This window comes from Rattus norvegicus, chromosome 1 (assembly GCF_036323735.1).
Source record: "Rattus norvegicus strain BN/NHsdMcwi chromosome 1, GRCr8, whole genome shotgun sequence".
NCBI classification, from domain to species: Eukaryota; Metazoa; Chordata; class Mammalia; order Rodentia; family Muridae; genus Rattus; species Rattus norvegicus.
The window spans coordinates 16,383,640-16,398,035 of NC_086019.1; the positions used below are offsets into that span (position 1 = coordinate 16,383,640).

Below are 14,396 nucleotides of genomic sequence, written 5' to 3' on the forward strand. Positions count from 1 at the left end.
TAACATATTTTGATTGTAGTCTAAAGATTTTTTTTAAATGATCGACACAAAAAGCCATCCACAGCGTTGAACAATGGAAGCATGAGAGAAAAGATGTGCCAGGAATCCTGAGAAATTCAGTGAAGGCCTGGACATCTCAAAGTCATAGAGGGTGAAAAGGTGAAAGATATTTTAGCTTAAGTATTAAAGGAGTCGTTGATCCAAATGCTGGGTTATAATATTAATTGAGTTCTTTACTTGGCTTTGTCAGAATGCCTCAACTCTCTTCTGGTCTCTTATAGACAGAATTCTACACACACACACACACACACACACACACACACACACACAAGTGCAAACTCACATGCACACAAATTTTTCTTTAAATTGTCATTCCCATCTTCACAGGAAAAAGAGATGAATAAATAAAAATCAATAACTGCTTTTGGACCCTTTTGAGAACTAAAGACAGGGATCAAATTGCCACCCCAAACCCTGGAGGGCTGAGTTAATCTAGAAAGTTACAACCAAGGTCTTACCTGAGACAGAAGCCCCTGCAGCTATAATACAACTGGTGATTTTCATAATTTATAGGTGAATTTGGCTGTCTATGACTACAATGAATAAGTAACTGAGAACCACAGTCTTGGGCAAACATACATTCATAGATTTGACACCTAGGAATTTTACCATTGGAAAAGGGCTCAGAAAGATCACCTAGCCTTCAGGAAGAAAAGGGTAAAGAGTAATCTTTGTGAGACAAACCCAGAGCATTTTCTGTAATGAAAAATCTCCTCTCTGGCTACAAAACTGTAGCAGAGCCTCTCCTATCTGGGTCAAGGGCCTTTTTAATTCCTACATTAAGCCTCTCCAGCTTTTGTCTTATCTATGAGAAGAGACACTAAGAAACATTTGTAAAGTGAAAAAGCCTAAGGACATGGGTTCACTAGGTCTTAATAAGAATGTATAGTCAAGATAGGGACTTATATAAGGTTTAGATGGGTGAAGGATGATAAGTTGAAGATGGGTAGATGGATGGTGAATGCATGCATCCTTTCGATGGTGGATGAACAATAGATAAAATGACATGTTTATATAGTACTATTCAGAATTCAAAAATTAAACTATTTTGTTTGTAACACCATGGATAGAACTGGAGAATACTGAGTTAAATAAGTCAGGCATGGAAAGACAATTACCATATGTTCTCACTCAAGTGTGTTAAGTTCATAGAACTAAAGTGTTGAACAGGGGTAACTTAGAGCCTGGGGAAAAGGGCTGCTTATCATATACCAAAATACAGTTAAATAGAGAATCCTAAGGCTCTCCAGTTCAAGGTGACCAGCATTTACAACAATTTACTCATTGTATAACTAACTAGAGAGGAATTTGAAATTTCTCAACACAAAGAAATAATGAATAGAAAAAAAATGTTCTATATTCTCTTCCGCTGTTGTGACGAAACTCTCTTACCAAAAGCAACCGTGGAGAGGAAAGGGTTTGTTTCATTTTATACTTCCAGGTCACAGGCCATCGTTGAAGGAATTCAATGCAGGAACTGGAAGGCAGGAACCTTAAGGCAGGAACCACAGAGGAATGTGTCTTGTTGGTTTTCTCACTGGCTCATTCCGATAGTTTCATTATACAGCCTGGGACCAGCTGCTTAAGGAATGGTGTCGCCCACAGTGGGCTGTTCCGTCCTACAATTAATAATCAAGATAATCACTCACAGGTATATGATCTAGGTAACTTCGTATTGGAGGCTTCTCTCAGATAACTCTAGGCTATGTCAGGGATATCTAGGACAAGAAGGGAATGTCATTTACCATAATGTAGTCTACACACTATTGTAGAACATTTCTCTCATAATCACACCAATATAGTCACACCCTATAATCACACCAACAGGGATCCACTGTAATGCCTGAACTGCTATAAAAAGAGCTGGAGACAATAGAGAGAAACAACTACAGTAGAGAAGTTTGGAGTCTAGCACTATAAGTTGCTGTGAACAGTACGATTTCTAGCCCTGTGAACATGACACCTCTCACTTAAAGGCCTATCTGACTCCACTCCTATCCCCTAGGGTATCCATCATCTGGTTTTTCACAATAAGAAAAGTGTTAAGTATTGTTGGGCAGCTGTTCCTTGAAGGCTGGTGAGGAGCCTCCTAGGGTAAAATTCACAAAGAAGTTGTAAGTCATGAGGCCCCTCCCTGAGCTTACATAAGAAATAAATCATTGCTAGGGGAGAAGAGAGTCTTGAGAGGTGCAGCTGCAAGCTGAGCAGAGAGCTTGAGGGATGGGGCTTTGTGAGTCATCAGCCATCCTAGGTGGGCCTTTGACGATGCAACTGTCAATCATGCTCCTGTAATCCCTCACTCCTGCTCCGTGTAAGGAGCCCGCCAAACCTCATTAGTTCACTAAGCAACACTTGGGTCTTTTAGGATTTTACTGCTGTAAACAGACACCATAAGCAAAGCAACTCTTATAAGGGACAGCATTTTATTGAGGCTGACTTACAGGTTCAGAGGTTCATCAAGGCAGGAACATGGCAGCATCCAGGTAGGAATGGTGCAGGAGGAGCTGAGAGTTCAAACTCTTTATCTGAAGGCTGCTAGGAAAAGACTGTCTTCCAGGCAGCTAGGAGGAGGGTCTTATGCCCCACAATGACACACTTCCTACTCCAACAAGGCCGTACCTACTCCAAGGCCATTCTAATAGTGCCATTCCTGAGGCCAAGCATATTCTATCCACCACAGCTTGGGTGGAGTCATTTCTTGGGTCAATGGTTAGTGCCCTATCTGAATCTGTTCACTTCTCCTCAGGGAAAGCCAAGCAATAGGTGTGCAAGTGACAAGAGAACAAGTCTAAGGAGACAAAGCAAGTGTCCGAATTGGCTTTAGGACTATCTGAGAGGGAATTATAAAGACCTAGGTTAAGATCCCTTATGCAGAAAGCAGTTAGTATGCAAGAACGAACTGATACAGGAAACAGGGCTAGAAACTAAGGAAAAATCAGAAAGAAGCACCAAGCATCATTAACAAAAACACCTAGCATAAAGAAAGGAAGAAAGAAAGAAAGAAAGAGAGAGAGAGAGAGAGAGAGAGAGAGAAAGAAAGAAAGAAAGAAAGAAAGAAAGAAAGAAAGAAAGAAAGGAAGAAAGAAGGAAGGAAAAGAAAGAAGTGAAAAATTCTTCTGACTGGCTCATCAGCCTGACAAAACTCAACTAAAGAGAATCAGTGAACTTACAGATGGCTCTTTACAAACAAACAAACCAATCTAAGCTGAGACCTGGTGTGATGGTTAAAGCATTGAAGGCCAGACTCAGCCTCATAACACAACGCCAGCCTGGATATATAAAAGCACCTCTCAAAAATAAATAAATAAATAAATAAACAAACAAACGAACGAACGAACAAACCCCAACTTAATTATCCTCCTCCAAGTAAGTAAACAATCCCCAAAATATTTTTAAATAAATATTACAAACAAAGGAACAAAACCAAAAACCAATCAAACAAAAACCCCTTCTGTCAGTTAGATTAGGCTTTGAGAATTTTTCATTTTTTTTCTCTCTGAGCATTGCTATGAGTGACCTAGAGAATAGGGCCCTGCGACAGGAGGGACTGCTTTTTTATGGGCGTTTGGGTCACTGCTCAGCTGTGCCCAGCATCTATGTTGCACATACACGTGCACCCACCTTGTGTATGCATCTCTGCCAATCCTTTTCCCAGGGTTTCTGATCGCCTATGCCACAAGCATTGGTTTGAGAGCTAGATAGTATTCAGAGTGAGGAAGGGCAACACCAGGAAATTCATCAGGACACCCTGATGTGTGGCAGACACTAGTTAGAGCAGAGTAAAATAGCAGTGCGAGGTGGGATCCCTCTGTGGTCTTGGGATCTGAGGACAATGGAGGGATGTGGGGAGTCAGGTCCGGCCTGCCAGTGCTAGTGACCAGGGAATGAGTCCCAGCATTGACTTGTGGTTGTGATGCATTTTCTCCCAGAAATTCATTTCTCTCATGCTAGGTATTTTTGTTTTCAAATGTTATCCTTCCTTAGGTTCCATCCCTCTGATTACCTCACCTGTCTTCTCTTATTTACTGTTGGCGCTTTGCATGAGAGACCTTAAAATCCCAAGGTTTGTCACAGGACTGTGACAGAACTTTTGTTATTGATCTTTTGGGGTTTTTCTTACCCTACCAGTATACTCTCTAACCTGACTAGACCGTAGGGTCAAACCACCTGAGTGATTAGCAAAATTTAAAACTAGTAAAGGAAACATTGATAAAATTGGCAGAGATAGGCCTCTTCCAGTTAGTTTTTGAACCATAGGGCAACACTAAAAATTCTGGAAGGAGCTGAAAAAATGGCTCAGTGGTTAAGGACACTGACTGCTCTTCCAAGGATTTTAAGTTCAATTCCCAGCAACCACATGTGGCTCACGACCATCTGTAATGGGATCCAATGCCCTCTTCTGGTGTGTCTGAAGACAGCTACAGTGTACTCATTCGTATACATAAAATAAATAATTTTAAAAAGAGAGAGAAAATTCTGGAAGGAATTGTGACTGAAGACTTCAAAGGGGCCGTGCCTGAGTTTACCACAGACTTGAGACTAGCCATCCCCCCGCAGTCATGAATCCTTGATAACTCCTGTCTATTTTTCTAATGAACTCTAAAAGAAATGCAATATGTTCAAACGCACATTTGTGATCAAAGGGGAATTTCGTTCAATAAAAAACAATTATTCCTTAGTGGTGGAGTAAAAAGAAATCCCAGGCTCCCTTCAACCTTGCTGCTTTTCATTAATTCTCAGCTTGATATCAGTGTAACAGGCATGGCCCTCTGCCGTGCTGATATCAAAATGAGTGCTTTTTATTGTATTTTTTTCAAAAGACCATTGTAATTCTGGTCATCCACTTCTAACTTCTGTGGTAGCACAGAAGCAGAAACAGAATTTTGGTAGCACTCCTGGAAGCAACCGATTGCTTGGGAAAAGCAATAAAGCAAGACTAATAACAACCACAGTCCCTTTGCTTTCCAGATTGTGGAGATGTCGGAGTTAGAGTCAACTTCCGCTCCCACTTTTTAAGTTGTTTTGATGTTTGTAAGTGACAGAAAAAAGGAAGATACCACTCTCTGAGCCGCTCAGGATGATGCTGGCTAACAAGAGCTGCCTTCATGTCGGGGGACCTCTCTCTGTACCCTTTTGTGGCCGCTTATTCTATCTCCATTTCTATCTGTACAGACATGTGGTGTGGGTGGCTTTCATTCTTCAGTACGAGGTGATACTGTATCTCTTTACACTTTTCTTCACTGGAAATTCTTTGTCGCTGTTTGTTTGCTTTATTATTTTAAATTCAACTGCCATAGGTAATTTAGAAAGTTCTCAGCAGCAGCAGGGAGTGTAGCTCAGTGGGTAGGGTGTTTGCCTAGCATTCAAGAAGCCCTGGGTTCAGTCCCCAGCGGCGTCACATTAAACTGGGTTTACATGCTGGTAATCTCAATACTACGAAGGGAAAAGCAGGAAGGTCAGAAGTTCAAAGTCATCCCTGGAAAGAAAAGCAAAGAAAGCTCCCAATGGGTTGGTCCCAAGCCACTGTTACTCCATGCCTGGAAAGCAGCTCCCAATCGCCCAACGGAACACAGCGTGACTGAAACACACTTGAACGCTCCCCCGCTCCACAGATAGACTCACACTTTATTTTTGACAAATATAAGATAGAAAAATATCGCGGTGCGAATATAGCAGTTGCTCTTTTTGTAACAGAGTTTGGGGTGTGCAGTGCAGACCAGGGTGGCCTGTCTCCCTCTGGCTGGTCTGCAGTCAACACTGAACATATTCCAGTCGTTGCATTTGCTCGAGAGAGTATTACACGGGAAAAATGGGTTTTTAGGAGGTTATAGCATTCAATAATAAATATTATTAAGCGAGGAACCCAAACAGCCTTTACGATATATAATTACAAAGAACAGACTTTAGACTTCATAATGTCTTCAAATATAGCCTCAACATTTCCTATCAATATATAATAGAATAGCCATTTTAAAAAAAAAAGAACGAAGGAAGAAAATTTCGAGTAAACACAGTATTGCAGATGACCCGGAGAGTAAACAATTCAGTGTACTTATAAACGTCATTTCAACAATACACTCTTTGCCTGACAGGCCATAAAAAACTAGTTCTGTCGTCAGAAATGTGCCCCTGAATGTGACCTTTGAACTCACGAATTGATTGCTGCAAGCCATCTTTGGAAGGGGTGACTGAAGGACTCTTGGAACATGCAGATATTTGGAATATAAAGACACAAACATGAACGTCCAGGAGTCTGAAGCCGAGATCACCTTTGATTTTGCTAAGCACCTGCACAGATCTCCTCCTTCTGTGGCCCCTCAGGCAAGGTCCCACTAAGTAATTAATAAATAATAAACAGGTGCTAACTGGTCTCTGTCAGTCCCCTTCAGCTTTTGGAGTCTCTTCCTCCCACTCCTCAGAATAAAACCGGAAGGCCTCCCTTAAACGTTATTTCTGCCATGGAAAACGACCATATGTACATTCGTATGTACATACACGCACATCTTCTTCAAGGACTGGGTAATGCTTCATTTTCTATCAAATAATCCTTCTTCATATACTTAGTCCCCCTAACGAGCCTCCACACTTCCAAGTAAGTGTCCTTTAAGGACCTCCTACTCCCTTCCTCAGAATGCCCTTCTGCTCTCCTAGCCACCAGCGAGACCCCTCTGGGGCTGCCCCTTGACTCTTGCCCACCTTGCTCTACGGAGTCACCTGCCCCCTCCGCACTCTCCGGTTCACTATTTCCGCCCTCGGCAGGGAGCTCCTCCATAACGAAAGGCAACTGGTCCCCACTCGGCTGTGACTCCTCTCCCTCTGCCTGCGACTCCAGGTCTTCATAGTTGCTTTGCCTTCTGGTCTCCAGGAATTTGGCCACACAGTAAATGATGGAGCCCAGGGTGTTCACCACAACGCCGGCAATGAACAGAGAGGTGGGCTCCACGTCGCTGAATGCCACCATGCCCACCGTGATAGTGGCGATGCTCTTCACCACGCCCACGAAGCTGGTGGTCACCGCAGAGTTGATGTAGGTACAGTGTAATGTGGTGAAGTTCATGGCACAGCCGATCAAGATACAGGCCACGAATATGGAAACCATGGCCGGGTCCTTCCAGCCTGGAAAGGTCCAGGCGTGGATAGAGTCGGTGCTGGCGAAGGAGCAGATGACCAGCAGAGGAGTGGCGGAGACAGCGATGACATATTGTGCGGTGAGAGGCCCGTGCTCCGTGTCTGCGCTCGCCTTCTGGATCAGCACCAGGTAGGCTGCGTGCACCAGTACCGCCAGCACGCCCGTTACGTACCCAATGGGGTCGCCTGTCAGGTCGCCAGCTCCTGAGCGCACCAAGACGGCAGAGCCATGCGCGGGAAAGAAAAAGAGAAGACACAGGGTTGGGTATCCACTCCGGGAAGCCTTGGAAAAACCCCCTTAGCATCCATCCCACAGCATTCACCCATCCAGCCCATGAATTTTCCCAGTGCCCAAGAGAAACCTTCGCACTGTCAAAATGCGACCGTCAAGGCCAGCCAATGTACCCCATCTTCCTGTAGCCAGAACGAAGGCCAGGGGGAGCTCGGATGCTCTTGGGGTAGGCGCCTTGGCGTCCCTGAAGCCTGCACGGAGGCCACCTGGGCGGGTGGTTCCCGCCCCGTGGGCACCGGAAGGGACAGGGAACCCCAGCTAGTGGCACGGCCCCGGAAAGAGAGTTTCCCCGCTACCCGCAGCTGGATTCCGCCGGGTCCTCCCGCTCCTGAGTCCCGGGTCCGTCCCTTCTGCCTAGCGGCGGGTCCCATCTCTCCAGCTCCCCCAGCCCGCGTGATCCGAGGAAGTTCCCGGCCCCCTTCCTTCCGGCTCAATGCGGGGCTGGACTCCAGTCCTGTGCGCTGGACTCTCCATCCCTCCTGAGGAAGGGGCTGAACAGGAGAGACCCGGCTGGGGGAGCCACGCGGAGAAAGGGGGGCGGGGGGCGGAAGCCGGGACACCTGAGGGGAGGGCTAATGGAGGAGGCTGGAAGGCCGAGGAAGGCTGCGCTGGCTCTCAGAAGTAAAGTCCCTTTTGGGAGCCCAAGGAACCACTCAAAGCTCTCCGCCTCGCTGCCTCAGTCTCCCCATCTGGCAGTGAGGGCGTAGCACCGGGTGGTCCCCGCGGTCTGTGCCGGGTGGGGTGGGCGGACCGGGGGTTGGCGCGGGTCCCGCTCACCTGCCAGGGCGGCGCCGCAGGTGGTGATGAGCACGGCCGCCAGCACCCCGGGCGAGGGCGCGCCGTTCTTGAGCACCAGCACGCCGATGAGCATGGTGACAAGGGGCAGGCAGCGCTTGAAGACTACGTACATGGGCAGGCTGAGGCCGCGCAGCGACCAGAGAGTGAGGCTGGACTGCAGCGTGGAGAGCACGGCGACCCCCGCGAAGGAGCGAGCCAGGCTCAGGCCGAAGGGGGGCACCGCGATGAGCCCCAGACGCCGCAGCAGCTCCAGGCTCAGCGCCGCGGTGGAGCTGGTCAGGCACTGCACCAGGGTCAGGAAGGAGAACTGGTAGCGACTGATGAGGAACTTGAGCAGGATGTTGAGGGAGCCGGAGAAGACCCCGTGCGCGATGGCCACCGAGATGCCCAGCACGCGGCCCCGGCACAGCTGCCGCATCGCGCCGGCCCCGCCGCACCCCGCCGTGATGGAGCTCGGGACTCACGGGAGAGCAGCGGAGAGGCGCGGAGCGAGGGCGGCGGGGGCGCGGGCCGGGCGGCTGGACGAAGAGAAGGGCAGGGAGTGCGGGCTCGGCTGCGCACCGCAGCTCCAGCCGGGCGTCCTCCCGGCTCGGCGGCTCCGCGTGCGACTGCCCCGCAGCTGCCGAGAGGCGGGGGCGGGGGACTCCGAAAAGTGGCAAGGGTGGGGGACGGGTCCGAGAGGAGTGGCGGGAATCCTAGCGACCGCGACTTGCGAGTAGGTGAGGAACCCCGATGAGCTGTGTCCCGTGCGGTTCCCGGGTAGGAAGGACGCTCTGCGGAGTGCGGGCTGGCGGCCAGACCTGCGGAGGCGGCTGCCGCGGGGCGGGAGGAGCCTGCGCCCCTCGGGCATCCAGCGCCCACCCGTGTCGGCTCTCGGGGCGCCGTACCTCTTCCCCTCCCACAGTGGCAGAGCAGTGGGGTGCGTGCTGGGGGATCCCCTGCACAGCTGAAGACCGTTTTAGAAACAGCAGCGCTCCAGCACTGAGCACCGTTCATTGGTCGCAACAAGTGACGGCGCCCCCAGCCCGGTGGCCCGCGAGTTGCAGCGGATTTTCCACCCACGGTCTCTCCCAGCGCTGCACGGAAACGAGACACGTCGGTGCTGGAGGGAGACGGGTCCCTTGACATTAGATCCCAGCGCCTTAAAAGAACCAGCCTCTGGCGAGTGCTTTGGAGACCCGAAGTTGGCCTTTTTTTTTTTTCTGGTGCCTGCGCCCCTCCCAGAAAAAGGTCCTGAAATCCTGCCTGACACTGCAGGAGCTTCTTCATGGAGGGTGGTGGCTGGGCAGCGGGTCGTGGGACTGGAGGGACACACTTAATTTAGGCAATGGGATAAAATAGGCAAAAGCAGAAACTAAGCGAGGGTGGTGGGGTGGGGTGGGGGTGGGGGTGGGGGAGTGACAGCATTAGTAGTAAAGGAGCTTGGAGGGGAAGGATTCCCCAGAGGTCAGGTAGAGATAGATGGACTGCTGAAAAGACCAAAGGGAGAAAGCAGGTGTGCGCGGCAAGGATGAACCATAGACACTTCACCCGGTCCAGATGTTCCCAGTAACGGTTTTTGAATTCCAGAGACCCGGTTATAGGCTGCTAGTCAGTCACCTGGCAGCTTTGGGGAGTAGGATTGTGTGGGTACCCCTTTCCCTTGCCAGAGAGCGCTCCTGTGCCCTGCAGCACTGTGAAATGTGAGCATGTGTTCCTCCCTTTGACTAAAAGAAAAGGAAATCTACTTTTCCTTTCGTGACTGCCTCCCCATCCAACCCATTGAGGCTTTGATCTGAATTCACTTGCAGAGAGAGAGAACTTATGTTCTGACCCTCAGAAAACCGAACAGAACCACTAGCTTGGCTTCTTTGTCGCCAACTACAGTCGTTTTCGTGGCGATTTGAGTTTATTTATAGGGATGGCCAAGCTTCCACAGAGAAGTTGTGGGTCTGGGGGTCTCTGAGTCGCTTTCCTTTCAGCCACTGGGTCTCAAGATTTTAACACCACATCTCCTTGCCTGGACACATGGATACATTTCCTCGAAATCTATCATGGTTTTGCACTTTATGCTGAACCCAACCGTAGAGTACAGATGTAGAGTATAGCTCAGCAGGAGGAAAAAATTAGAGCAGGAATTCCAGATTCACTGCAGCTGGTCATGTGGGCCAGCTATTGTATTGTGAGTGCTTTAACGAGAGAGCACACCATCTGAGCCAGTCCTCAGGCTTAGGCTGGTGTCCAGCGCCTGGTACAGCACCTGCCGTGTCCCTGACAGGTGTGCACTCAGGTGAGTATGGGTGACTTTGTAGGAATAAGCCCTAGCTGCATTGCGCTGAAAGTGTCCCGTTCCCCCAGTAGCTCTTGGACTTTGGTTCCCCTGGGAGCGCTTCGGTTAGCTGTGGTCACACACTATTAGCTATGTGAGAGACTCTAGTTTACAAGGGTTTAGGAAAGGCTGAAGTAGTCGTACAAATTACATGTATGGCTTAAGGGCATGTTCAAAACACACAGAGATCAAGACTGAATGTGGACTTTTTATTTTTTTTAATTAAGATTTCTGATAGGGGAGTCTTGCTTCTCCTGGCTACTCCAATTACAGGGCTGCCACTGCAAGCCATCCTATGATAAGCGAATGTTTTAAAGAAGAGTCTTACAGTCCTAGTTTTGGAATGATTCATTTCTGCCAGCAATTATAATTACTTCCATTTTTGATACTCACATTAGGTAGAAGATTGGGGGCTGACTCAGCCACCTTACCCTTCTCATTTAGGCAAGACTACTTAATATTTCTAACCTACTAGGTATGAAACAGCAAATTTTCTCTGCTGTGTTTTATATATATATATAGCTCTCTAGTAGGACCTAACAAATTAACCCGTCTCTAACGAAAGTTGTCACCAGGTAAATTCCTAAAGAAAACCAAGCGAAAGATAAATACCATAGTATATGTAGTAAGATCAGTAGAACCAGAACGTGGATCTGAAGTCACAAAGCCATCTGACCAATTGGAATCAAGTTACCAAAGGTCTAGACACCCGCTCTTTATCTTTAGAGCCACTCAATAAATATTAGTGACATAAAATCAATAGCTAGTTCATTCATTCAACAAATGCATTGAGCAAGTATTTTATGCTGGGTAGCCTGTTAGGGGGAGGATTCAAGGATGAGCACTCAGCTGGCCCCTGGGGAGCACACATGGAGGTGAAGGAGCACCAGGAAGTCTTGCAGCAAGAGACAGAGCACCCAGGAAGGCAATTGCATCAGCCTGACAGGGAGCAGAGATGGCTTTCTGGAGAAAGAAGTATGGTCCTAGATAAATGTACTTTATCATTTTTAGTTGTAAATGTGGCACATGCCCATTTGTTGTAGAACATATGAAGAAAACAAGCTGTAAATAACAACCAAGGGCTGTCCTCAGTGTTCGCCAGCTTCCACCGCTCACAGCTGCCTGCCCTCAGTCTCTTACCCACGTACTCATACACAAACCCCTCTTAAAAAGTGGAATTGGCAGATCATTTGGATGCATATGAAAAAAATTTTTTAAAGTACTTGGTGGTAATCAACTTTCAGGGTAGTTCCATTCCCGGTGGGGTCCTTTTTCCTTATTCACATCCTTGGTGACATCTTCACTGGACTGACATTAGTCTTGGCGACCAACACAACATTGTGGAAACAGGTACCACCCCTCTGGAAGCTTCAATCTTTACCCCTTCTGGGAAGGTCCATCCAGTCCCTCCTATGTGGACACGTCACATGGTCTATGGGAGTCCACATGGTAAAAGAGACCTACTGACAACCCCGTGAAGCTTACCCAAATGTCATGAGAAAACCTAAGGCTGAACAAACCAGCCAAGTCATTTCTGATCCCTGACTGGAACTGCAAGACGGCAAGACAACACACGTGGCTCTTCACCACGTTACCCTAACAGCAACGGATTTTCCCATGTCTGAATACGAGAGAGCTTATGTTGTAAGCAGCTACATTGTTGGTTACTCTTTAATCATTTTAATATGTGCGTGTACACGTGTGTTGGTGGGTGTGCACACCGGCCCATGGAGTCCAGAAGAGGGTGTGGGATCTGCTGAAGATGGGATTTTAGCAAGTCGTGAGCTCCGGAAATGGATGCTGAGAACCAATGCTCTTAACCTCAGCCCCTACTGCAGTTCCTGATATAGGATCTCTCTCTCTCTCTCTCTCTCTCTCTCTCTCTCTCTCTCTCTCTCTCTCTCTCTCTCTCTCTCGCACCTGGAGCTTAAAGATTAATTAGACCTGGATGACATGACAATTAAGCCCCCTTTCTCTGCCTGTCCAGAGGTAGGATTATAAGCATGGCCCACCATATCCAACATTTCACGTGGGATCCATATTCTCACTTAACAACTGAGCTGTAACTACAGCCCTTGGTCTCTCTTAAATGGCTGCAGAAATGTGATCTTTACATCTTGTCTCCTCCTCCCCCTTCTTATTCTCCTCCTCTTCCTCTTCTCCCCTTTCCTGTACTGGTGACTGAACTCAGGGTCTCACACACCGAGCAAGTGTTTAACCACTGAGCTATATCCCAGCCCTTAGGCTTCTGAGAATCCTGGGAGCGAGCGTAGCTGCTGGGTTATGGAGGAGATGACCATGTTGACTTGCTGCCAGATCACTTACCAAGAAAAAGTGTAACCACGCTCTCAAATTAGCCAGCATTGGATTCTGTCAGTATTGTAAATGCTTGCCAAAGCAATATGCAGAGAACAGGGGAAGCGACCTCAGTTTAATTAGGATTTCCTTGTCGTCAGCATATCAAACATTTGCTTTCCTACTTCTGTGAACTCGCCATTGGTATCCTGTCTACTTTTGTGTTCTGTTGCCTAGTAATGTTTTTAAAAAAGATTCATTGTTTTCATTTATGTGTAATCGTGTGTTTTGCTGCCATGTGTGTCCGTGCCATCTGGTTGCTTGAAGAAGTCAGGAAAAGGTGGTGGATCCCGTAGGACTGGAGTTACAGGCAGGTGTCTCAAAGTGTTGCCAGGAGCCAAACGTACGTTGTCTGGAAGAGAAAGACGACCACCCCGTCCTGTCTATTGATTTTAAAAGTTTTTTATAAATTCTGGGTACCGGGGCTGGGTCAGTCAGTGAAATGCTTGCCTCACAACCATGTAGACCTGAGTTTGGTCCTCAGAACCCATGTAAATATAGTTAGATGTGGTGGTATACAGTTGTCATCACGGCACTGGGGAGGGGAACTCACCCAGGTGCATGAGGTCAGGCCTTACCAGCCTTATCGCTGAGTTCCAGACCACTGACAGACTCCTGAAAATACCAAGGTGAAGGCTGTCCTCTGGCCTGCACATACACCGCACATACATGTGCGCCTGCATACACACAAACATGCATTCACACACATATATAATAATAGATTCTGGCTGTCAGCCAACAGGGGTTGATGCATCCTTGAAAGTCTATCCTTTCTTTATGCCCTCTCCCATTAGCTCTGCTGTATGATTGTGATTTTAGAGTTCGCTGTCAATCTCTTTTTCAGTCATCTCACGTAACTTGAAATGGTGAGTAAGAACATGCCAAGCCAGAGGCAGAACGCCTAAGGTGCACAGAGGCTAGCTTGAGCAAAGACAGAAAACTTTCATGATTTGGGTTTCTGTAAACATTCTGGTGTTGTTGGAGAAACCTTGCAACAGGCAGGGACTAGGACCGAGCTGTCTGGTTAGGAAAGGAGGCTGTCCCTATGCACCTCTACAAGCCGAGAAAGGTTCTTACAACGAAATTGGCAAACTCCAGTTACGTTTTGGCTGTGGCAGCAGCAGCACACAGGAGGGTGGCTCTGAAGACACAGAACTAGACATCAAACAGCTACTGAGAGACCGGTGGCAATTTCTCAGAGCAACTAGGGCAGTGTTGCTTTGGTGGAGGGGGACACTTGAGTGACCTGTGCGGTGTACGTTGGGAGGAGGGCTATGCGCTGGCATGGAGGTCTTTAGCTGAGCTAAACTGCTGTTTCACTTGGCTCTGCCTCGCTCACACTGGAGGAGGCTGCTGGTTTAGTGATCAAGATGATTTGAGCTGAAAGAAAATGGGTTCACGGGGAAAGCAGGAGGCTAGCAGCATTCAGTTCATATGCACAGAAGTTAAAAACAA

The 14,396-nt window shown here is 47.9% G+C and overlaps 2 protein-coding genes across 2 annotated transcripts in view; both read right to left on the reverse strand.

Moving 5' to 3' along the window:
• LOC102547604 (60S ribosomal protein L27a-like) overlaps nucleotides 1-14,396 on the reverse strand; it is a 170,201-nt gene that overhangs the window by 69,111 nt on the left and 86,694 nt on the right. The gene's annotated exons all lie outside the window — the stretch shown is intronic.
• On the reverse strand, nucleotides 5,669-9,141 carry Slc35d3 (solute carrier family 35, member D3). The gene is made up of 2 exons (NM_001107522.1): nucleotides 8,258-9,141; nucleotides 5,669-7,392 (listed from the first exon to the last, which is right to left on the reverse strand). The coding sequence occupies exons 1-2, from the start codon at nucleotides 8,694-8,696 to the stop codon at nucleotides 6,569-6,571; spliced, it is 1,263 nt and encodes a 420-aa protein (NP_001100992.1). The 5' UTR covers nucleotides 8,697-9,141; the 3' UTR covers nucleotides 5,669-6,568.